General features: G+C 35.9%; 1 protein-coding gene across 2 annotated transcripts; it reads right to left on the bottom strand.

Moving 5' to 3' along the window:
• Positions 1-49: 49 nt before the first annotated feature.
• Positions 50-23,858, bottom strand: LOC127812882 (asparagine--tRNA ligase, chloroplastic/mitochondrial). 2 transcript variants are annotated; one of them, XM_052353423.1, is made up of 16 exons: positions 23,308-23,858; positions 23,129-23,197; positions 10,904-11,014; positions 10,005-10,109; positions 7,583-7,720; positions 6,354-6,434; positions 4,678-4,755; positions 4,503-4,571; positions 4,324-4,398; positions 4,110-4,193; positions 3,915-4,001; positions 3,496-3,591; positions 3,333-3,407; positions 1,041-1,167; positions 522-666; positions 50-431 (listed from the first exon to the last, which is right to left on the bottom strand). In XM_052353423.1, exons 1-15 carry the CDS (start codon positions 23,761-23,763, stop codon positions 551-553), a joined length of 1,767 nt encoding a protein of 588 aa, XP_052209383.1. In that variant the 5' UTR covers positions 23,764-23,858; the 3' UTR covers positions 50-431; positions 522-550. The 2 variants fall into 2 exon arrangements, with proteins under 2 accessions (XP_052209383.1, XP_052209384.1); XM_052353424.1 differs by having other exon boundaries at positions 548-666.
• Between the last annotated feature and the right edge of the window lie 1,482 nt (positions 23,859-25,340).

The raw sequence follows: 25,340 nt of genomic DNA, 5'->3' as shown, positions 1-25,340 counted from the left end.
TCTTCCATTCTTTCAATTGAAATTGAAATGCTAATGCAAATGCTCTTAGTTCTCGTAATTTTCTTCCAAACTGCTTCATTTCTTCAGAATTACAAAATTCTCTTACAGAATCCACTCGTGCAAACATATCTGGGTGACCAGAGCCTATTAATACTTTTTCTTCATTTCAAAGTGCCAAATCAAGCTGTGTGGGTGTCTTCAGGTACAGATTTGCAGCCACCTCGAGGCTCTCACCTTATATTATATACGTATTGCATATTATGCAAATAAATCATTTATTTTGCAACCACAGATACAAGATCTCTTTACGCATGCCCCTCCATAATAGTACAAAATGAAGCATTTATGGTGTAATAGGTGGTTAAAGAAACAGCATCATGATCCAACCTTCCGCCATTTACTTGTGCCTCAGCCGAACTTCAATCCTCCTCCTATAAATCTCAATTGCGAAACAGGAGAAGGTAATTGTAAAGAATATAAATTGACCAATATATATAAGATTAGAACAAGACACAAGACACCTGGGAATCACAACGAACACGGTCACCTATCAAAATTCAGCTGATCCAGGAGTCCGCGGGAAAGGTATTGCATCTCTTATATTCTCTATCCCAGTTGCAAACTGCACAAGCCTTTCAAAGCCTAATCCGAAGCCCGCATGGGGAACTGGAAAGAGAGGAAAACAGGACCATAACATAATTATGTTTAAGGCGTGACATGGATTTACCCGAGTTCTTGATGAACATACAAACATAATAACACATATAGCTTCACATCAGCCTCTCCTACCTGGCTGCTTCTGCTTACTATGGTTGAGTTTTTTAAAACCCCTAGGACTTGGTCAAGGGTGGAATATAGCCAAGTTCATACTCTATTTAGAAATAAGAGGGAGGCAACATTTGCTATTCCTACTAATTTCTCTTGACATATTTCAACCACCAAGCATAAATGGCAAACAAGTTTTCCAAGAAACATAGAAATGTTTAGGAAACTGCAAGGCAAGAAAATATCAGAGCATATGATAAAGAAATTTGGCTGACCTGAACCATAACGCCGCAGATCAAGATACCACCAATAACTTTCCTTGTCGAGCTTTAACTCAGCTAAACGATCTTCTAGATATTCAAGACGTTCTTCTCTTTGGCTTCCACCAATAAGTTCACCAACCTGACAAACATGACCACTTTTGAAGCAATTCAGAGAGAGAGAGAGAGAGTTAACCTAGCAGGTTGGTGAATTGGAAAAAGAATTCTGTTTCATTCTATTTTTATTTATATCCCTAAAGGAATACGGCTTAGGTCCTCTGAAATTTGAATTTTGCATACAGCAAGATACAAATGACCATGTCCAGCATGCAGAAAGCAGGATTTGAATTAGTTAAATAGAAGATTAACATTATTACTTGTTTATCAGAATCTAAATATAATGATTAACAGTAAAATAGAAACAGTTTGGATCAGATAATTTATACAACTTAAGATACTACAGCTCACAAAGGGTACAAAAGGAAGTATCAGAGTAGAAGACAGAAACTTTTCTTAGTAGCTATATCATATTTGACCAAATTAGTTTTCAGACTCCTTGGTTTCTCTTCTTAATGTTTGCTCAATCACTCTCCCAAAGTTCCATAGTGGCTCATTAGCTTTGAGCCTCTATAAAAGAGAAAAATTAAACACATAAAAAGAAAGAAATTGCACCATTAGATCAAACATCCAATATGTGAAGGCAATTGGTACTACCATGCATAATTGAGGGTGAACTGGTTGGTTGCAACTAAATACTGTACGGAGTAACTTTTTCAGCAAAAGAAACTTATAAAAGAAAAAATTTGAATGATTGGCAACCAATCAAAGTAGTTGCTTTTCTACTATTTTTTGTTTCATTAGACTATGTCAATTTTAAATGGATACTTTCGTATTTTATGATTTTGGGTGACATTGAAGTTAGAAAGATTATTTCCTGGAGCAAGCCTGCTCTGCTAGTGCCAATATGCAGCCAAAAACCAAAAAGTTTTATGCTTTTTATAATTTAAAATTTATAAACCTGTGTTCACACCCAGACACCTCAGTACTAGAAAACAAAAAATCTCAACAACAAAGCTTGTCCTAAATGAAACCCAAACCTTCTTACAAAGACAAGGTGAATTCAAAACTTCCATTCACACTATTGCGACATCAGTATCATAAAAAAACCAAGAGAACAAAGATATAGTGATGCACACGAGCCTTGGTTTACAGTTCCATCAACCCAACTATCTCTCCTAACGAGGAGAATTTAGATATTGTTGCAATCCTCTCTAACTGTTTTAACAACTGATAAGCTGTAAATTGGTTGAAACCATGTTCTTCAATGAAGTAAAAGTGTATGTGCACTACATCCAAAGGATGGTTTACCTTGATATAATAGAAAATATATTTAATACTACTTAAGGTGATAGCTCTACTGGTGATACCCCTTGCACCGAGACTTGAGGTATCAGGTTTGATTCTAATACCTAGTGATTGATTGGGTGGTCCCTGCCATACAGTCCACAGGTTTAAGAGCAAGAGAGCTAATGATGTTGTCTTGGATGGTTCCTACCAGTCAGATGTCCTGGATGACCAGTGAGTTGATCCTCACCAGGTCAGAAGGCAGCACAATGTGTCTCTCCAGTCACCCAGATTTCCCCTTACTAAAAGCACTAACACATAAGCTTTTTATACTATATTATTGACATGCAAAGGTTGATGATAGCTTCAGTAATTGGTCTTTTAGAGTCATGGACTACAGCTTGCCCCAATGCAAGAAAGTTTTGAGCTTGGAAGAATATCACTTTCTGTATTATGAGGCACTTTGGGGTGAAAGGAATTCAAAGCAGAGACTCAAAATTTTTCATCTTAAGGAAACTATTCTCATCTCTCTTTCATTTGTGACATAGGGATGATTGCTTTTAGATTTAGGAAGTCTTTTCTGAGTTTTGTCAATGATTTGTCTTACTGCATTGCTTGATTTCGTTCTGGAATCTGGCAATTCTTTTTCTGTTTGTCCTATTCTTAATATGCAGTATTTATCCAAAAACAAAGGGCAGCAGTGCATAAACACATTCATGTACATACATAAACACATCTTTGCATGTATAAAGCAAATGTGTGGACATCCACATATAGATCTTATCTTGCATGAAAGTAATTATACATGAAGCTTGATGAACATCCATCCTTCACTTAAAGTAGAAGTGATAATACAAGCACACATGACACTTCTCATGATTATCAATATCATTTGTAGCTCAACAAATTCCAAGCACACATGATACGTACATACACACAGAGAGAGAGAGAGAGAGAGCATACCCGAGGAACCAACATATCCATGGCTGCAACAGTCTTTCCATCATCATTTTGCCGCATATAAAATGCTTTTATCTCCTGCAGGTAAAATAAATTAGAGTTCTGAAATATCAGTTCCACTGCAAGTTTATGTGTAAACAGAAGCAAATAGAAAAACAAAAAATACCTTGGGATAATCTCTTATTATTACGGGACATCCACCAAAGGCCTCTTCGGCGATGTATCTTTCATGCTCACTTTGCAAGTCACAACCCCATTTCACCTAAGGAAATGAACAAACTGGTAGATGTATAAGTTACACACACACACATATTTTTTTACGAGTACTCAGCAAACTTCCAAACACACTAATTATGAAAAGGAAAATTGATGCTAGCCCTAATCACTAATAGTGAACAAGTTGGCAAGCATACTACAAAACTATAGGAAGGTAAAACTGAACTTCCATATGATCTGCATTACTTTTAATTTATCATTACAACTTTATCTGGAACTAATGTCTCCATAGTAGCCACTAATATCTCACTAAGCTCACCAAAATACTAAAAAGTTGACTGCAGAGATATGCAAAGGAAGAAAGAGTACCGGGAATTCAAATTTCTTATTTGCTCTTAGAAGAAGCTCAATAGCATCAGTATATGACAACTGTATGACATTCTTCTCTACCACATCCTGTCAGTTCAACAAGAAATTATAGGCAGATATGACCAATTTATTAAAACACAACTGGAGGTATCCAGGAATTTAGTGATTAGGATAAGTTACGCTGTAAAGTCATACACTCAATCGGTTGATAATTCCTTTCTCAATCCAAGTATTGAAGAAATCCATGTCCTCCTTGCAGTGTTCAAGGACGTATTTTACCTTCCATCAATGTGCAAATGATATATTATTCCAGCAGTAACTTTATAAGGAAAGATTAGCCATGAAATAAGAAATCAATGCCAAAACATCTTAGTAAAATAAACTGACACTAGATGTGAAGGTAACATACTACATACTGGAGATAGGCTGTCGCACAAGCCATGTCATCATTCAGGTCAGCAAATGCAAGTTCTGGTTCAATCATCTAAGAAAAGGGCAGAACACTTTCGTATAATGCCATACAATTTTCTCAACCCATAAAAGTGTAAATAAAGAAATTGAATATCAATAGTTTAAGCCAACAATTACCCAAAATTCAGCTAAGTGTCTAGAAGTGTTAGAATTTTCAGCTCGAAAGGTGGGACCAAATGTATACACCTAAAAAGTCAATAATTATGTGAAGATAACAAATTCAATGGCAAACATTTATGGTACTGTAACAGTTGCATAAAGTTCAGGACAAGAGTGTGGTAAGAATGTTTACATCAGAAAGAGCAGTGGCATATGTCTCAGCATTCAGTTGCCCAGAGACAGTTAAAAATGCTGGTTTACCAAAGAAATCCTGATGAGCAAAAAAAAAGAGGGTTAATGCCACAGTAATATTCCAAAGTGAAAGGATGAAACTGAACCCCCACAACTTGACTGAGATTAATATTGGATCATTGACACAGGTAACACTGAAGAATGATGTTCCCAACTCCTTTCCATGAAAAGCATGCACAAAAACAGCATGATATTCTTTAGAACATGATGTTTGAAAAAGGAATTAACACAAAAGCCTCGCCTGAAGATATGCTCAACACTAATAATAGAGCTAGATGTTTCCAGAGAAATCAGCAGGAGGGCACCGTATCTAGACATGATCCGTATCCAATAACTTCTAGTGTGGCACCAAGGAGGAGGAGAGCACAAAGGGATAACAACAGAGGAGGAAACCAATATTTGTATATTCAATAATCATAAAAAAAATCATAGGTATTCCTATTAATCATTTTTCTATTCAACAGGGGGTAAATTACCTAAAAAATACCCAACTTTCACCTTGTTTTCAATTTTAGACTTAACTTTTAATTTTATCAATTGGGATATCTAATTTCAATTCTATACTATTGTTTATTGTTATTACATATTATCACTGATTGCTGACAAGGCAAGCTATGTTAGATGACTTGATCAATAATGTTACAAAAACTTTACCCGTCAACCAAAACCATGTGGGCTTTGCCACCCAGTTGACCAAGTCATCTAACCTAGCTTGCCATGTCAACAATTAATGATAAAATGTAACACAAAAGTAGAAACTAAATAAAAGTTGGATAATCCATTGATAAAATTAAAAGTGGAGTCTGAAACTGAAAACAAGGTTAAAATTGGGTACTTTTATAATTTACCCATTCAACAACTTATTAAACCTTAATCTCACTAGGAAGGGTTAGTTACATAAATTCTAACTCGCCAATCATCTCAATTTATAGGCATACAAAAAAAATGTTGTCCAACTAGAATAAAAAACCTAGCATCCTACTACAGGTAATCTCCAAAAATCTGAAAATAAGAAATAAAATAAAAATTATCCCTAATCCTAATTTATTAGGATTTCCACTCCTGATTAATACATTTTAATCCCTTGATCCCAACAGTAATGACCAAGGTATTGTTCCAAAAGTCCAAGATCCAAATGATTGAACTCATCTTTGCAGATCCAATAAGTGTCTATCTGGGGTTGAGGTCTCCAACACACAAGAAAGCAATGATGACCTATCTGTAGGCAACCCCAGTGCACAAGGCTCTCTGCTTAGCTAGGGTGGAGAGAGAGTCATACTTGAACACAGCCTTTCCCTTGATTTTTCACAAAGAAGCTGTTTCCACAACTCAAACCTGTGACCTTCCAGTCAATGTGACCTCCATGTAGTGAACCAAGATCTTGTGCCTCATGAACCTTTTGAATCTAATCATCAAAAGTCAGGTAATTGAAGACACAATACGGTAGTGAACCAACCAAGACCAACTTGGCCAAGTAGAGTAGTTACAGGATCACATTTCAGAACATCAAATGTCAGGTAATTAAGGCAGTACATGCTCCAATATGCATAAAGCCATTGTGCAACATTGTGGTTGCAACACAGGTTAGGCAAATTAATTGGATATGAATTGACTCACCTGTGACCAATCAATAAAACCATCTTTTGTCTTTGGTATAGCATCAACAGGTGAATTACTGGGCTCTTGACAGCTTGGAATCTGGATCAATCATAGTGTAAAGGAACACAAAATAACAAAACAATTTGCGTGGCTTAATAGGAAATTGCAGATATTACTGGCTGACAATCCATTAATGAAGGTGAAAATATTCCATACCTTCACATTGTGCATTTCAAAGTTCAAACAAATTAGGGAAGAAAGGGAAAAAAATACAAAAGTTGAATTCAGAAAATTACTGTCCTAGAAAAGAATAAAAAACACTATTCTTAATGCATGCAAGAGTATAGTAACCCTGCTAATATAATATCAACCACCAATGCTTACAAATACATGTCCAGCTTAAATAATCAAACATAAACTACAACTTGATCTATTACCACAGAACGCTCCACAAAAACATGCAACGTCTACACGAAAGTCTAAACCGTTACCTCTTTGCTCTAATGATAGTCTGATAGATATGGCTGACCTCCTTAAGAAAATCCAAGAATAAGTGCCTTGGTGTATATTTTTTGCAGATAATGTTGCTTTAGACAATAAAAAAAAAAAAAAGTCAAAAGTAGGGATGGCTTAAAATCCAAAAGTTTCAACTCGAGCAGGTCAAAAACCAAATATATGAAATATTTGTTTGGTAAAAATAGAAGTAGATTATGTGGTAATGAGACATGAAGATCAAGTCATTTTAAGAAAAAAAATCAACCTAGATATCTGGAATCAATTGTAGTAAAGTTAAAACGGCACCTATATTAGATGTGATGTGCAAAACATGATTAAGACAGTGTATAGAAGCAAAAACAAGACCAATTGATGCACCTGTGAAGAGGGTGGATAAAATGGAAATTCATAACAAAAGTGGTAGAGGAAGACCAAAGAGAACTTAATGGAGAAATCAAGAAATGACAAAAGATATAATGCCCTTAGATATAATAAAGTCATGGGTAGAGATGATTAGCAAACTAAAATCCATGTAACTGACACCAACTAATGGGACTAAGACTTGGTGGTGTTGTAATAGGAGTAGTATCTAAAAACAATGTGCATAGAATCACTTAGCAAAAGAAAGTGGAGAAAATGCAGCCATATAGGATATGAATCAATGAAGTTGAAAAATTAAGCGGTGGTGATGTTGATTAGACATCATCCTCATCCACTGATTGAAGAAGAATCTTCTTTAAGACAGAACTTACCAGAGTGGTCACACAGAACTGTTCACCAGCTCCTTCACAATCTGAAGCAGTGATGATAGGACTTGAGATCCAAACAAAACCATTTTCTTGAAAAAATTTGTGAGTAGCATAGGCCAAGGCATTTCTTACCCTTGCAACCTAAAATCAGCTTGCACCATGAGCATAACTATGATAGATCAAAAGAAGATAACTGAAGGTGGAATAAAATATCTCTTTGACAAGAAAGCAATACCATACTAAAGACTAAACCAGTCGACTTGTAGATAGTAAAACAGAATAAGGAGCCAAAAAGCAGAAAAGAATAACCCGTGGTAAGAAATATGGTTAGGAGGCATATGCATCTAGATTACTAGAAAATATGCATGAAAAAAATCTCTTTGGGTAAATGGAAATCAAGCATCAACACAGTAATTTCTTTTACAAAGAGTGATCAAGTTAACCTTGGACTTGAATAAATATGATGGCCTACAGTTTGCATTTCAGAAAGGATACTAACAATGAACAGATATTACCAAAGCCATAAGTCTTCATAAATTAGAAATGGTACAAATCAATGTTAAACAAGATGTGGTTTTTTATGGTAAATCATATCTCACAGGCCTGCACATCAAATTTTTTCCCACTACACCAAATAAGAGGGGCAGGTTTAATTGGAACACTATTCTGGCATCATGGTCCCCTTCAGAGCAGGGTACTTGTGATTTTCCCTTTGCATATTTTTATGCTAACTTAATTTTTTAGTTTTTCTATTACATGAGTTTTTGATTCTAATTTCCTCTATTTTGGGATCTGGTGTCTATGACAATTTGGGCATAAACACACCATCTCTGGTGTCATGTGATTGCAATTCCTTACAGGTGTTGCATTCCCCATTAACACTGCAGTAGGTAAAGCAATCTGATCTAAACAAGTCAACATGATCAACTTATCAAAATCTGGCCTTATGACAACTGTGAACAATAATTTTACTTTTGAGGGCTGTTCATTTTTTATTGAAGTTAGAACATCCTCCTCTTTGCCTGTGAACAAAATAGAAATGAGATTGAAGAATATTCACACTGAAGTAAATTTCACCATCCACATGAACATTGTGCGGTTACATATATTCTTCATTGGTTGTACTAGATTATCTATAATTCCATCCTGAACATGCAACATCAGGCATGCAAGATTGACATACCATAAGTTCTTATAAAAAATTATTGGTGGGTGAGTATGACTCCATGAAGCACATATAGTATTTAGTTGCATCAGAACTTCAAGTATATAAAATTAAAAATGTAAGGAAAATGTTTTACTAGTAGAATCAGGTATCAAAGTACTCTCAAAGGACTGCTACCCACTCTCAAAGGACTGCTACCCTGAAAAAGAAAAGAAAACCCAAAAACCAACATCTATCCCTCCAAATAAAAGGAGGAAAAAGTTATAAGTCAAGACCTGAAAACTTAGAAGTATTTCTAAATGAAGAAATCCATTTTGAAATTAGAGAATAAAGATCTCCCATATTTGAAACTTGTTACACATTTTCTTGGATCTCCAAACTAGTTATGTCTATTGATGACATCTGATTTTGAACCAGTGACCTTCCAACCAATACCCCCTAAAAAAAATAGAAAAAAACCCATTCATCAAACACTCTTATACTTCTTAACACAGTTTATCATTCTCCTGGAAAGTATGGCAGATTTTGATAGATGACATGAAAAAGATACATCAAAATGTCCACTATAACCATTTCCACCAAGAGTTACTCACAAGAAGGAGAGCTCAGATTTCAACTACCAATGAAGTGAAGGTCCTCTTACTCTATAGACTACCCCCATCTCTTACTTTATGTTACAAGTCACAGAAGTATGACCTTCAGATGTAGAAATTAGTTGAGAAAAATGACTGGCTAAACTCTAAAGTAAGCATCAAAGTGATGTGGCTACCAAGCACTAGAGGTTAATCATGCCTCTTGTTGAGTCAAAGAATCATAAATAATAGACCAAAAAAATTAAAAAGTGAATGAAGGTATGAAAAGTGATGAATGGTTAAAGATGCAGAGTTAAGTTCAAAAGGGCATTATTTATATTTGTTAACCAATGCAAATAAGAAGTACATTATCAGTACTTAACCAGCATAGCATATCTAATGAAAACTTTTTTTTCTTAATATCATGCATAACAGTATCAGCTACCAAGCAAAGACATTCTTTCTAAGCAAGCTCAAAAATCCTTCCAGGCCAATTAAGTAAAAATGAACTTTTTCTTTAAACTCATTACATATTCCCCACAAAAGTGGAACTCATGAACAAATATGTTTTTAGCAGGATGCCCCTAAAGATAGAATAAAAGTGAACCTAATTGACCAAATAAGTTTATAAAAAATGTTACAAAAGGAAATGGATAGCATCTTCAGTAAAAAAATAAGCGAACAATACCGCCCCAAAAGTGTTTGTTCTAGACCGAAGATGAGCTTTCAATCTTAAGAATTCTCTGCTGACCCTTTTCTTTTGGATGGGAAATGAAGGATCACTCTTGCCCACCTACAAAAAGAACAAGTGATCACAAGCAGCATCTAATGTGTGTATGCAATATACAGGTTAGACCTAAAAATTAATAGACACGTATAAACAGAAGATACCCAGTTCCAGATACATGCAGCACCTTCTTTATTCTATGATATTGGATTCTACATTGAAATATTTGATTCTCTGTTTAACTTATCAAGAAATAGGGGGAAAAAAAGGAAAAAAGATTATCCTGTTTAAAGCAGTAGTTGCCAGAAGAGTCTTGCATAATTAGCTTCCTACTATATTAAACAGGATGAAGGAGATCTCTGCCTTCAATTTCCTAATAAAAAAATAAAAAATTAAGTATGTTAAGAACAATGGAATGAAGAAACAAAGACATCAAAGATTATTCTCAGTTCTAGCAACTAATTGAAACTCTGCTTGCGAATTCCCATTACCAATCTCTAGTTTGGATAAAAGAGGAGGCTTGCATTAGGTAGCCGACAGGCAGCTTAAAATTCATCAAATCAAACATCCCTACATAGCAGGATTAAGGCTTGATATGATTATGTTATTTTTAGCAACTAAGAGCACATAGCAGGCAATATTTGTGCATGCACTGTTGATAATATGCAATTGAAAAGAATGGCAAAAATGGTAAAGGGCAAAGCATTTCAAGTTACTTGCTTGTAACTCGAACAAGTATTATGCCATAACTAAAGCTTTCCAGTTGCTACAGCTACAAAGATAATGTATAGGCAGTCACAAAGAAATTGCATCAAACTTAGACCATCTATTTTAACAGAAAGGGGCAAGAATTTATTTACCGCCTTGAGTTTTTCCACTTTCAACTCCACTTTTTGCTTTGATCCTTGACTTGCTACTAAGGTCCCTTGCACCCATATTGAAGCACCAGTAGCAATTAAGCCACTTTCCCACTATCAATAAATTCTAGGGTTAGAGTAGAAAAATTAAATTAATACCATTTAAGCAAATAAACATTTCGTGTTACTGAAAAAAGAAAAGTGTGCATACCATCTATAAATTACTAATAAACTATTTTTGATATATAAAACTTCACACTAAATGCAAGAAGTACATACTTTAGCAAGTACCGCCCATGTTTTAAAATTCCGAACTCCTAAATATTTCAACAACTGTGAGAAGAACTGCTCCTTGAATAAATTAATTGATCAAAGAACCACTTGATTCATTCTTCAAGAGTCCCACAAAGTAAGCAAATGGGATGAAAAGAGGTCGCACTATGCCAAGGATCCCCAAGGATAGACTAGTAATACGCTACTGTAGTGTATTTAGTTTATTTCTCTTTTGGTTGTAATGTAGGCTGTTGTAGTGTCGTACCTTCAATTTAAGGCCTATAAATAGGCTAAGGTAGTTAGAAAATGTATGTTTGAATTGATAATTGAATTCTCTCTCAATTTCCCTCTAAACTCTCTCTTGATCCCTCTGATTTCTCTTTAATCTCCTCTCCTTATTCTGTCTATAATCCTTCCCCATTTCTCGTTGCATTTCCTTCCCTTTCAGTCTAATTCCCCCTTGATTTCTTCCAATATCAGATCAAAACCCTAGGTATATGACAATTTGGTATCAGAGCAAATGATTCTCGCTGTGATTCCGTCAATTTTTGTAGTGAATTCAGCTCAAGTCACAGGAAGCAGAGCACAACAATAATCGACTCAGTATTAAAGAAGCAGTTTCAATTGATTAGAAATTCTTGTTCAAATTTCGAAGATGAGTGACCACCGGCCAGTGGTTAAGATTGCAATGAGTAAGAAGTCATGGATTGGAGGAAAATCTGAGTCATCAAGATCCTAGCAATCGCGATCAAATCAGCAAATTGTGGTGACCCACCATGATCGGCTTGGAATTGTGGATTATCGATCCACAACAGGTGGTGCGATCGGAGTCCATCCATATAGGAGACAGTTCAAGAGGCGATTTCCTAGCAACGATTGACCGCCGATTCAACATAAATTATCAAGCGACGTGTGAAGGAAAAGCAAAGCCGGTGATCCTCATCCATTGAATTGTGATTGAGGCGAGTGCAGATTCCAGAGCGATTGTTGATCAACGACAATTGCGATCATAGGCAAATATTTGGCTAACTTGGAGGCGATCGATTATCAATAGATCTAGGCGAATCCCTCCGACTTCTCTTTTTGATTTCCGATGCTCTAGGTTGCTAATCTCTATCAGTAAGATTGCAACAGATCATAGGCGATTCCAATCCAGTGGTCTCGACAGCAAGTGAAGCTAGGCAAATTCCGACTGCGATCTAGATTGGCAGCTCTAGCGAAATTCCTATGACTCAAAGAAGCAAGTTATGAAGCAGATTTTGTTTGTTTCGTGACCATCAACTTCGCCTACTCCTGATTCAGGTTCAACTGTTGAAAGGCAACAGGAAAGAAGTTTGATGATGCAATCAGTCAAATGCGCGAGGAAATAGGCAGTGTGATACGCGAGGAGATGCAAAATGTTGTCGTGATGTCTCAAATGTATCAGGTCAGTATTCCAGCTAAATTTTTCTGTAAGTTGGGAGGAGATGTTTTAGATAACTACGACTGTAACAAAGAACTCTTAGATGAGAAAAATGTTGAAAGTGAACCTCGAGAATATTTTGGCAAACAGAAAGAAAAATATGCTGATGGAATAGCATTGGATCAGGCAAATCCGACTAAAGGACCATCCATCTGTGCAAATATTGGTGTTGGAGTCCTTTCTCAGATTTTGGACTAATTGAAAATTGAGGAACAATCCGATTTGAAACGAAACATTGATCCATTCGATAAGTTGGTAATGAAACAACTAGAGCTGAGATTGGCAATGCTTGTAACATCTATCTTAGGCTGGGTCAAGATTGTGATGGTCCACATGCAGTTAAAGAAGGTCTAATTGAACAATTAGGACCTGAACAATCTTATATTAGCTCTAAGGAAATTGATCCCAAGGCTGATGAACTTGGACAAGCATTCAACGAGGACTTGGACCAAAGGAAGAAGCTGGAGGTTGAGAAAAGGCATTCCTTTGTTGGGACTTCTGTTGGGAGGAATGATTTTGGGGAAGAAGGTCCTAAGGATATTGTTCCTTTGCCTTTGGTTCAGAAGCAGGCTGAGTCATCCACAATCCCTGGTGCTAGTTTTTGGTAGGGAAGGAACAACTTAAGCGGATGGAATAGAAGGAAGGCCACAAAGTCTAGGAAAGGATGGAAAAGGAGGTTGCTACTAGACTGCTTATTATTACAACTCACTAGCATAATCTCTATATAAAGACTCTCGAAGAATACATTTTACATTTGTAGGAAAAGCAAAATAGAAGGAACATAAAAGTGAAAAGGAAGTGGCTTAGAAGGAGAAAGAAAGAAAGAAGAATAAACCAAATAGAGAAAGCTGAGATTGGATGAAGAGCAATGGCTACTCATTGTACGTTCTCGGGGACAATAACTCTTTCAAAGAAGAGGCAATTGTCACAACCCCAAAGATCCAAGGATAGATTAGTAATATGCTACTGCTGATAGTGTATTTAGTGTATTTCTCTTTTGGATGTACTGTAGGCTGCTGTAGTGTTGTACCTTCAATTTATGGCTAATAAATAGGCTAAGGTAGTTAGAAAATGTATGCTTAAATTGATAATTGAATTCTCTCATTTGCCTCTCATGAATTCTCTCTAAATTTCCCTCTGAACTCTCTACTGATCCCTCTGATTTCTCTCTAATCTCCCCTCCTTGTTGTTTTGTCTGTAATCCTTCCCCATTTCTTACTGCATTCCCTTCCCTTTCAATCTAGTTCCCCCTCGATTTCTTCCAATTTCCTATCAAAACCCTAGATAAACCCTACGTACATGGCACGCTATGGTGTGAGCTCCACCAAGAACGTTCCAGAGTTGACCTTAATTGAGGTGATATTCATGTTCTGCCTTCAAGAATTTTGAATGCAATAGTATTGTATTTGATTTTCCAAAACTAAAGTTATCTTAAAAATTTCATGCATGGAAGGCATGAATGTACAGAAGCCTCTAGTTTCTCCTTTATTAGAAGTTTTAGTGAGTCACTTTGTTGATCCTGTCGTGTGTCAAGTTGTCAAACCTATACAAATATCATCATTATCAAAATAAGCTTTAAATCCCACTGAGCAAAGTCGGCTACATAAGTTCTAATTCTCCAATCATTTTTATCTATGGTCATATCTTCTATAAACCATTATATCTCATGTCATGTCTACTAGATGCCACTTATTGCATCTACTCGCCCAACAAGTGCATCTATCGGTTTTCTTCTTATATGCCCAAATAATCTTAATCAAGTCTCTCGCTCTTATCTTCTATGAGCATCACTTCAACCTTATTATAGATAATTTCATTTTCAATTCTTTCTTTTCTTGTATAGTAAAAAATCCATCATTACATTCTTATCACTATTACACTCCTATTTTGTACATGTTAGTACTTTTTACCCAATTTTAAGCCATAAAAAGAAGATAGTCTCATAAATGTATGTAAAACTTTTCTTTTAGCTTCTTTATCTTGCCATTGATTCAATAGTAACATCCTCAATAATCTTCTCTATTGTTTTAACAATTAATCCAACATATCTGAACTAATCTTTTTTAAGATTGACTAAATCTTCAAATTTCACGGTGACATCATCCAAACTTCCAATTTACTAAATTTACATTTTATATATTCAATCGTTTACCTTTTCAACATGAAACCTTTAGATTTTGAGCAGTTCCTTCATAATTCGAACTTAGTGTTGAGAGAGTTTGGATTGAATAGAAAATCTCTCTTAATTATTCCATAAGTATGAAACCCTATATATACAAGAAGTATGCTAATAAATCTCCTAAAAACTAGGAGAGGATAACAATCTAATAAGTAGGAACAATAATCATCTATAATTTACAGATTTATATAAAATACTTAAACTTGATTTATCTTCTTAGACTTCATGCTTCCTTATCTTCTCATCATTTAACCGCCACTCCTTATCTTCTAAATGATAAGGTTCTTTATCCGTAACACTCCCCCTCAAGATTGAGAATGGATGTCATCAATTCCAAGCTTGCTAATCAACTTTTGATGCACAACTGTAGGCAACCCTTTAGTGAGAATATCTGCAAGTTGTTCACAAGATGATATATATGGAGTACATATTAGACCACTATCCATTTTTTCTTTAATGAAGTGTCGGTCCACCTCAACATGCTTAGTTCTATCATGTTGTACCGGATTGTGAGCAATATTGATTGCTGATTTGTTGTCACAATATAGTCTTATAGGTTCCACCAAAGTGATCTTCAAATCATCTAACAAGATTTTTAACCAAAGTAACTCACATACCCCTAACGCCATGGATCTGAACTCTACCTCTGCACTTGACCGGGCTACCACATTTTGTTTTTTGCTTCTCCAAGTTACAAGATTACCCCATAGAAAGGTACAATACACGAATGTAGATCTTCTGTTCACCACTGATCTTGCATAATCTGCATCAGTATAGGCTTCAAGTATCATACTCTGTCCCCTTTTGAACATAATACCTTTCCCTGGTGTCCCTTTCAAGTAATGAAGTATTCAAAAAACTGCTCTAAGGTGAGTTTCTTTCGGAAAATGCATAAATTGACTTACCACCCCCACTGCATATGCAATATCTGGCCGGGTGTGAGCTAGATAAATTAGTTTCCCTACTAGCCTTTGGTAAAATTCTTTGCTCACCTCTTTATCTTCTGGAACCTCCCCCAATTTGTGGTTAAATTCAATTGGAGTAGTAGCAGCCTTGCAACCTAGCAGCCCGATTTCTTTTAGCAAGTCCACAATATACTTTTGTTGAGAAATAAAGATGCCTTCTTTTGAGTGTGCAACTTCTATGCCCAAGAAGTATTTCAACCTTCCCAAGTCTTTAATTTCAAACTCTTTAATTAGGCATTCATTTAATCTAGTTATACCTTCTTCATCATTTCCGGTCACAACAATATCATCCACATATACCAATAGGACTGTTACTCCCCCTGTGGCCAAGTGATGGATGAAGAGGGTATGGTCTCCTTGACTTTGTTGATACCCTAAGGTAAGCATCACATGGGTAAACCGGCCAAACCAGGCCCTAGGAGACTGTTTAAGACCATAGAATGCCTTTTTTAGTTTGCACACTATCTGCTCGCAAGTATCTGTACTATAGCCCGGTGGTAAGTCCATGTAAACTTCCTCTTCTAGGTCTTCATGCAAGAAGGCATTTTTTACATCATATTGCATCAACGGCCAGCCTAGGTTAGCAGCTAGAGATAGAAGAACTCTCACTGTATTTAGCTTTGCAACTGGAGCAAAGGTGTCTAGATAGTCAATGCCATATACTTGAGTGTATCCCTTTGCTACTAGCCTTGCCTTATACCGATCTAGGGTTCCATCGGATTTGTATTTGAGTGTATACACCCATTTGCATCCTACCGGTTTTTTCCCTTTGGGTAAGTGAACGAGTTCCCAAGTGTTGTTTTTGTCAAGGGCTACCATCTCGACTTCCATGGCAGTCCTCCAATTCTCATCCCTTATTGCTTCGAAAAAATGGTGAGGAATTGGAATGGTATGTAGGCTAGTTATGAAGGTTTTGTGTTGGGTAGACAGTTTAGAGTGGGATAGGACTAAGTGTAAAGGATGCTAAGTGTAGGTCCTGGTGCCTTTTCTGAGGGCTATAGGCCATTCCAGATCACTGGGGGAAAAAGTAGGAGCATTTTGAGGTGTGTGATGTTCAGTTATAGATGCAGTGGAGTCAATAGGATTATTACCTGCTGGTGTCACAAGAGAGCTGTTGGTGCCAGTGTTGTTAACAGGTTCAGAGGAGGAAGGAGATTCTTGGATCTGTACTGGGCTAGTAGCCAGCTTCTACTGCCTTGAGTAGACCTGTAAGGGAGGGAGTACGTGGTAAGGTTTCCTCTAGAGTCTTGTCTGGTGTATCTTCTGTCGTAACCGGATCTGGTGAGGAGGGAGTTTGAGGTGAGGGATCTAGATCAAGTAGAGACATAACTGGATTTCCTTCAGCAGCTTTTGTACTGTCATGAGAGTGATCAAAATAGGGAGAATTTTCCACAAAAGTAACATCAGCCGAGACAAAGAATCTTTTGGAGGGAGGGTGGTAACACTTATAGCCCTTTTGGCTGGAGGAATATCCAACAAAAATGCATTTAAGAGCTCAGGGATCTAATTTGCCTCTATTAGGGTTGTGAACATGAACAAATGATACACACCCAATTATTCTTGGTTTCCAGCAACTAGATATATGTAAATCAGGAAAATGACTACTTAAGAGTTGAAGAGGGCTATAGGATTCAAGAGTTTGAGATGGCAGTCTATTAATAAGGGTAGTGGCTGTTAGGACAGCCTCTCCCCAATAATTTTTTGGAACATTATGGTGGAGAAGTAGTGCCCTAGTCACAGCTAATAGATGCCTATTTTTCCTCTCAGCCACCCCATTTTGTTGGGGTGTGTATGGACAAGATGATTCATGAATCATGCCTTTTTGTTGAAAAAAATGTGCGAGGGATTGATTGAAAAAATCTTTGGCATTATCAGTCCTTAGCCTCTTGATTGGCACTCCAAATTGAGTACTAATCATGTTATAGAAGTTAGGAAAAATAGTGCTTACTTCAGACTTATTTTTTATAAGAAACAACCACATTACCCTAGTGCAATCATCCACAAATATTATGAACCACCCAGAAAGATTGGGAACAGTTGCAGGGCCCCAAATATCACTTTGGAGAAGACAGAATGGACTAGAAGTTCTTTTATTGGATGAAGGGTAAGACACCCTTTTATGTTTAGCAATTCACAAATAGGGCAATGAAAGTCTTGAACATCACAACTCCTAAACAAAGTTGGAAACATAACTCTAAGAGTAGAAAACGAAGGATGACCAAGACGATGGTGATGTAACCAGATCTAGTCCTTATTAGATTGCACCAAACAAGACACAAGATTCACCTTGTCCTTGTTTTCTTCCCCATTTGATCCATCAAAGTAGTATAGGCCAACCCTAGCTTTAGCAAGCCCAATCCTCTTCTTCAACCCCTGTTCCTGAATTTCATAGTAAGTAGAAGAAAAATTAACACTGCAATTGTTATCTAGGGTAAGCTTTTGAATGGATATGAGGTTGGTGAAGAGTTTAGAGACATGGAGAACATCTTTAAGAGTTAGATGGTTATTAAGGATAATATTTCCTTGGCCAGCAACAGTGGTCAAAGAGCCATCTGCCAGTGTTATCTTTTTTGAGCTTGAACAAGGACTATAGGTGGTGAAATAATGGGATAAAGGGGTCATGTGATCTGTTGCCCTGGAATTAAGAATCCAAGAATTAGATTTGGTTATTTCCAAAGCATGTGAGGTGAGAGAATGAGAGAACATACCTGTAAGTGCAAGAGAACAAATACCTTTTTCTTTCTTTTCAAGAGAGTCTAGAAAGTTTCTTAGCTTTTCAATTTCTGCCCGGTTGAAGTCCAAGCCATCTGCCTGCTCCTTTTGTTCTCCTTGCTTGTGCTCTGTCTGCTGCTGTTGACTGCTGGCTATATAGGCTTGATTTTGTACCCCAAGTTGTCCTCTTTTAGATGGTTTTCCATGTAGCTTCCAGCATCTTTCTATGGTATGCCTTGGTTTCTTGCAAAAGGTACACCATAGTGAGTCTCGAGAATCTCTATCGCTGGAAATTTTATCTCCAGCAGACTTCCTTTCCTCCTCAGGACCCCGGTTAGGACCTCTCAACGCTATTAATGCTAACTTTTCTATAGGAGCAGTGTCTAACATTACTCCTCTTCTCCCTTCTTCAGCCCAGATTAGAGAGATTATCTCATTTAGAGAAGGTATATCCTCTTTGTCAAGTATTTGAACCTGACTGCATCAAACTCCATATTTAGACCTGCCAAGAAGTCATAGGTTCTCTCCTTTTCCACAAATCTTTTATGTAAGGCTGCATCTTCACTACATTTCATCTTTAGACATTGATAATGATCTAATTCTTGCCATAGAGTTTACAACATATTAGAGTACTCAATAACAGATCTTACCCCTTGTTTGGTTGCTGCAATCTTAGTTCGGACTTCATATATTTGTGCTGCATCCTTCACTTTAGAATATGTGAGGTTGACAGCCTCCCAAATATCCTTAGCGGTTGTTAGAAACATTATCGTATCACTTATCTCGAGCATCATTGAATTCCAAAGCCAAGACATAACTAAAGAGTCCTCCTCATCCCATGCAGCAAACATGGGATCTCCTTCTTTAGGGCCAGTCCCTAAGAGATAACTTATTTTACCTTTTCCTTTGAGAAAGGTTCGGATAAGCTGGGACCATTTTAGGTAGTTTCTCCCATTCAACCGGTAGGCCACTTGGAGATTTTGTAGTTCTCCTCCATTACTTGAGTTGCTAGATCCAATGAATGGAGCTTCTGACGAGTTGCTTGTTTCAACCGCTTCTGATGTAGGATTGGTGTCGGAGAAGGTAGACATCTTAGGAAAACTCGGATGATGAACCAAACGAATGAAGGGAAAAAACAATGAGAGAATATCGGGTGAAGAAGAAAGTCGTAACCGACTTTGATTACTTCAAGAAACGGAACAAAAAACAGGCCGGAATGGTACTAAGCAGGGAAAAAATCGGCAATGAAGGCCTAAACAGAATTCCCTAAATACCAGGCTCTGATACCATGTTGAGAGAGTTTGGATTGAATAGAAAATCTCTCTTAATTATTCCATAAGTATGAAACCCTATATATACAAGAAGTATGCTAATAAATCTCCTAAAAACTAAGAGAGGATAACAATCTAATAAGTAGGAACAATAATCATCTATAATTTACAGATTTATACAAAATACTTAAAGTTGATTTATCTTCTTAGACTTCATGCTTCCTTATCTTCTCATCATTTAACCGCCCCTCCTTATCTTCTAAATGATAAGGTTCCTTATCCATAACACTTAGTATTTAGAATTTTGTTGTCTCGTTCATTAAGACAATATCATATGCAAATAACTAACATTCTCCAAGACATCTCTTCTTAAATATGAGTTTATCCATCACACAAACAAACCAAAGATCAATGTTAACCTTGGTGCAATCAAATTATAATTAGAAAAGCCTTAGTGCCTCTTTCACAAGTCTTAACACACATCTCAACTTGATGTTACCCATCTTTAATAACATATGCATAAGTAACTAGACCGCTTTCTTCTCTAAACTACAAGTTGTCCCTAAGAACTTTGTTGTAAGCTTTTTTTCAAGTCTGTAAACACCATGCAAATCCTTTTGTTCGTTCAAGACCTTTCTATTGAATGTCTCAGTAAATAAATGGAATCAATGCTGACCTACCAGACATGAAACTAAATCAGTTTTCACATATCTAGATTTCTCTTCTTAACCATTGCTCACTCACCATCTTCCAAGGTTTCATAATATGACCCATTAGTTTGAACCCTTTATGATTTTACAACTTTTAACATTTTCTTTATTCTTGTAAACAAACATTAAGCTGCTTGTTCTCTATTCATCAAATGTCATTTTTTATTTTAAGATCAAAACAATCATAAGCCTTAATCCCACTAGGTGGGTTGGCTACATGAATTATAGGTCTCCAATCATCTCCATGCATGGCCATATCCTCTATAAGGTCATTATATCCTATGTCATATATAAGAGTTTCTCTCCAAGTTTTCTTTGGTTTTCCTCTCCCTTTGTTGCCAAATATTTCCTCCATTTCAACCACTCCCCTCACAGGTGTTCCTATCGATATTCTTTTCACATGTCCATACAATCTTAATTGCGACTTTGTCATCTTATCTCCAATAGGTACCACTCCAACCTTATTACACATGATCTCCTTCTTACTTTGTGTTTTCTTGTATGGTTGCAAATCCATCATAACATTCTCATCTTAGCTAGACTCATATTTTGTACATATTGGCACTAAACTACCCAACATTCTAAGCCATATATCAATGATGGTCTTATAGCCGTCCAATAAAATTTTCCTTTTAGCATTAAACGAATCTTATAATCGCATAAAATGTTAATGCACATCTCCACAATTAGCCATTTTGCCTTACTTCTATGAGTAACATCCTTCATAATCTCCCATTCTTTTTGAACAATTGATCCAAGATATCAAAATTGATAAAATAGTTTGATCTCCAAGTTTCACAATAATTCATCCACACTCATATTTTTTTACTAAATTTATATTCTACATAAGCCAATTTTTGACATACTTTTTTTTTTAAACCTTTGGATTCTAAGGTGTTTCTCCATACTTCAAGTTAAATATTCACGTTTTCATTGTCTCATCCATCAAGCAGATATCATCTATAAATAACATACACAAAGGCACCTCTTCTTGGATGTGTTTTGTGAGTTCATCCATATAAGCAAAGAGATAAGTGCACAATGCAAATTCATGATATAATCCAATTGCATTTAGGAAAGCCTCAATATATCCTTCACAAGTCCCACCGCATATTTTTGTTTGATTATACATATCCTTATTCCTTAATAACTTGTATATAAGCAATTCAAACTCTTTTCTTCTGCAACACCTTCCACAAGACTTCTCTCAGTACTCCGTCATAGGATTTTTCCAAGTCTATAAATACCATATTCAAATCTTTTAGTTTATCTCTGGACATTTCCATTTGGCATCTGAATAAGTAGATAGTTTTTATTGTTGACCTACTAGGCATAAACCAAATTGGTTTTCAGAGATTGTATTCGATTTTAAAAGACAGTAGTTTCTCTCAACTTTTGCTCAATTACTCTCTCCGAATGTTTTATCGTTTATTGTGTGGCTCATTAGCTCTATAGTTTTATCAGCTCGGAATATCTCCTTTATTCTCATAAATAGCAACTAGAATGCTCTTTTTCCATTCATATGACATCCTTTTTTATCTAAGGATTACATTAAATAGTTTCATTAACCAAAAAATACCCTTTCTCCCATGCATTTCCATGCTTCTGTTGGGATATTATCTAATCACTACTTTATTATTCTTCATTATTTCTTAATGTGTACTTTCTGCATTTGGACAAATATGTCTATAGAACCTGTAATTCTTATCTCTTCTTTAGAGTTACTAAGATGCCCAACATAATGTCACGAACCTAGGGTTCGTGATAGGTTAGAAGAGAAATTGGGGAAGAAACTGAGAAGAAATGAAGAGGGAAATTGAATAGAATTAGGGAGAGAAGGAATGTAACAGTGAAGAACGAGAGAGAGAGAGAAATTGTAGAGAGAATCAGATATTCATTTTCATTAATTTCTTGGATAAGGAAACAAACCATTACAACAACCTTTTATAGGCATATTTGCCTTCTAACAGCCTAGCACATGCTCCCATGTGCATCTAACCAGCTAAAATATCTAAAATATCTTCTAACAACTATCATCAACCTATTACTATATTGCCCTCTATAGAATCTTGGGTCATGACACATAACACTTGTTTCTCCACCATCATTAAATAGGTTCAAGAAACTCTAGATTAAGATATCTTTTGTTGAACCCAAAAGTCATTAAATTAACTTAACTGTATGACTAAGAAACCTCTTATTGGACCCAAACCAATATAATTGTGCTTAAAGTTATTGGCTGATGATACTTAAGATGCAATTTCACGTCATTGGCTCATGTTTTCAATATCTCACCACTTGCCAATTCTACAGTATACCACTATAAACTATCAACCATGAGTTGCATATAGATTTCAAGGGATGCACTAAATCACTAATATGATACCATATCTTGTTTTTGAGAATTGTAATGTAAAAATTTTCACAGGCCAAGAAATAGACATACATCAACGAACAAAAAGTATGCCACAATACATTATTGATTGAAATATCCGAATGATATTTTATATTTACTTGTTCAGTATTTGATATAATTGCATTTTTGTCCCGCTAGAGTTACAGATACAAAAATGGTTCAGAATGTCAAATCTTCTACGTATACAAATACGGATAAACTCATATACGTAAACAGAAGAATTAATACTCAAAATGGAACCTGATCATAGCCCTCAGCATCTGAATTCATCACACATTGCATGTTTGAGAGGCACGAACCATCATTAACCTATGAAAAAAAGAAGAAGCTTATAAAATACTTTCAATAAAGTGCCATTCTCTCAGTTAAAACTCGCAAATTTTTCGTTGGGACAAATGGGGAGAAATTTATATCAGTACCTCGATGAATGTGACACTGCTCTGCCCTCGAAGTGTCCGAACCCAACCTTGCACGACCAGAGTCTGGCCCAGCCGATCCAAGCCCTCGTCAGGCCCTCCCTTTATATCCACAATCCTCAACCTTTTCCGGAATTCACCGACTTGGGAGGAAGTTTCGGTTTGCTTCTTTTCGAGAGGCTCGGTAGTCGGATTCTCCACGGCCCCGCCGGAGGAGAAAGCGCCGGCGACAACGGCGCACAAGCTCCGCCGGTGGGATAGGAAAGCTGTTTTGTCGGCGAACGGGAAGGGAGTAAGGCAGCGAATAGGTTTTGGCGGGATTGGAGGATTGGGAGTGAGGGCATTGAGTTGGGCGAGGACGGTCCAGGTAGGTTTCGGTTTGCGGAAGACGGAGAGAAAGCGGACGGCGGAGTAGGGGTTGAGGCGGAGAGAAGAGGCCGGCGATAGAGCGGCGGCCATGTGGCTACCGCTAAGGAATCGAATCCACTAGGCTAGTGTAGTGGAGGGTCGATTGAGGGTCACTTCTTTTCTCTCTGTCTCGAGCACTCTTTGGTTCTCCAATTTACAAAATCTGTTAAAGATAGTGTGGGTTAAGTAAAATATAGATAAAAATAAGTGAAATACGAAAAATAGTTTTTATTATATTTATTTTAAAAAAATTATGTAATTTTTTATCTTAAATTTTTTAGATAAATTTATCTTTCTTTATTTTTGAATAAATTATTTTAAATATTACAAATAAGTTATCTTGATATAATTTTATTTTACTGATTTTAATAAACATCAACTAAATAAATTGATTTATGTTTTCACAAAAATAAATTAGTTATTATATTTTAAAATGAGTTAAAATTTAATTATATTTTTAATTTTGAATTCACTATTATTAATTATGATTAATGTGTTTTAATATTCTCAATTATATTTTAATTCCATTGACTTCGGTTGCTAGCAAATACCTTACAAATACCTGTAATCCATTGCATTTGGAATCTATTTTTTTACTTCAGATTTGAATGAGATATAATTGATGCCATTGATGGAACTAAAATGCCATTGATTTCATTTCAATAACATTTACTATAATGGCTAAATATGACTATATCTAAAAGGATAATAGCATATTTGACTTTTTTTAAAGTATAGTAATCAATTTGACATTTTATTTAACATTTTATCTTTAATTTTAAAAGGACATGCAAAATAAATAATATTATTCTTTTTAAAAAAGTAAAATGATTTTGGTGTTAAGATTGAGTCACCCTTTTGTTTGTGTTTTGGCATTTTTGGCAATGAAAGTAATTTTGACCTAGTTGGGCAACTCAATTGACTAAATGAATAGACACCAAAATTATAGTTCTTTTGAAAAAAGAAAAAAAAATGACCTTTACCCACCAAAAAAGCAAGCAACACCTTTTAAAGTTTGGCCTAAATCCAAACAACACCTTAAAATTATTTTCATTAACCCTTTATCATTGCTTAACCCCAATTAAAATAGTAACCACTTCTTTTTACTTTAAAAACTTTTCAATAACCCCCTATCAGTGCTTAATCCTAATTAAAAATTTCAAATAACTAAAATATCTTAATCTTCTATACTCTTTCACATATCTTTCTTCCTTTCACTTCCTTTCTCCAATTTTTTTTTCCAACAATGGTTGAGGTGACAACATCAATAACTTCTCCTTCCATCTCTTTACTTTGCTCTAACCCTAGGTACATCAAATCAACACTAACAAGATCGATCACCGTTGAGTTTTCTAGATTTCTAGATCTCAAATCATGTTAACTTGTTTACTAAGTCATCTTATTATAATGAAATGTAAAAGGAAGAACCAACCTTCAAGTGTCCAAAATATGGAGTTTTTGTTGAGTTTGATGACCTCAACCGAAGTCAACCTATTGAATGATGAATTATAGAGAGGCCCAAAAAGAGAATTGGCCTTAAAAGTCAATTCAAGCAAAAACTTAGGAAATGAGATGTGTTTGAGTTATGTTTTGATGATGATGAAATATTAGGCAAAACTTTATTGAAT

The sequence above is a fragment of the Diospyros lotus genome, chromosome 11 (assembly GCF_014633365.1).
Source record: "Diospyros lotus cultivar Yz01 chromosome 11, ASM1463336v1, whole genome shotgun sequence".
NCBI classification, from domain to species: domain Eukaryota; kingdom Viridiplantae; phylum Streptophyta; class Magnoliopsida; order Ericales; family Ebenaceae; genus Diospyros; species Diospyros lotus.
This window is presented reverse-complemented; position numbering and strand designations above follow the sequence as displayed.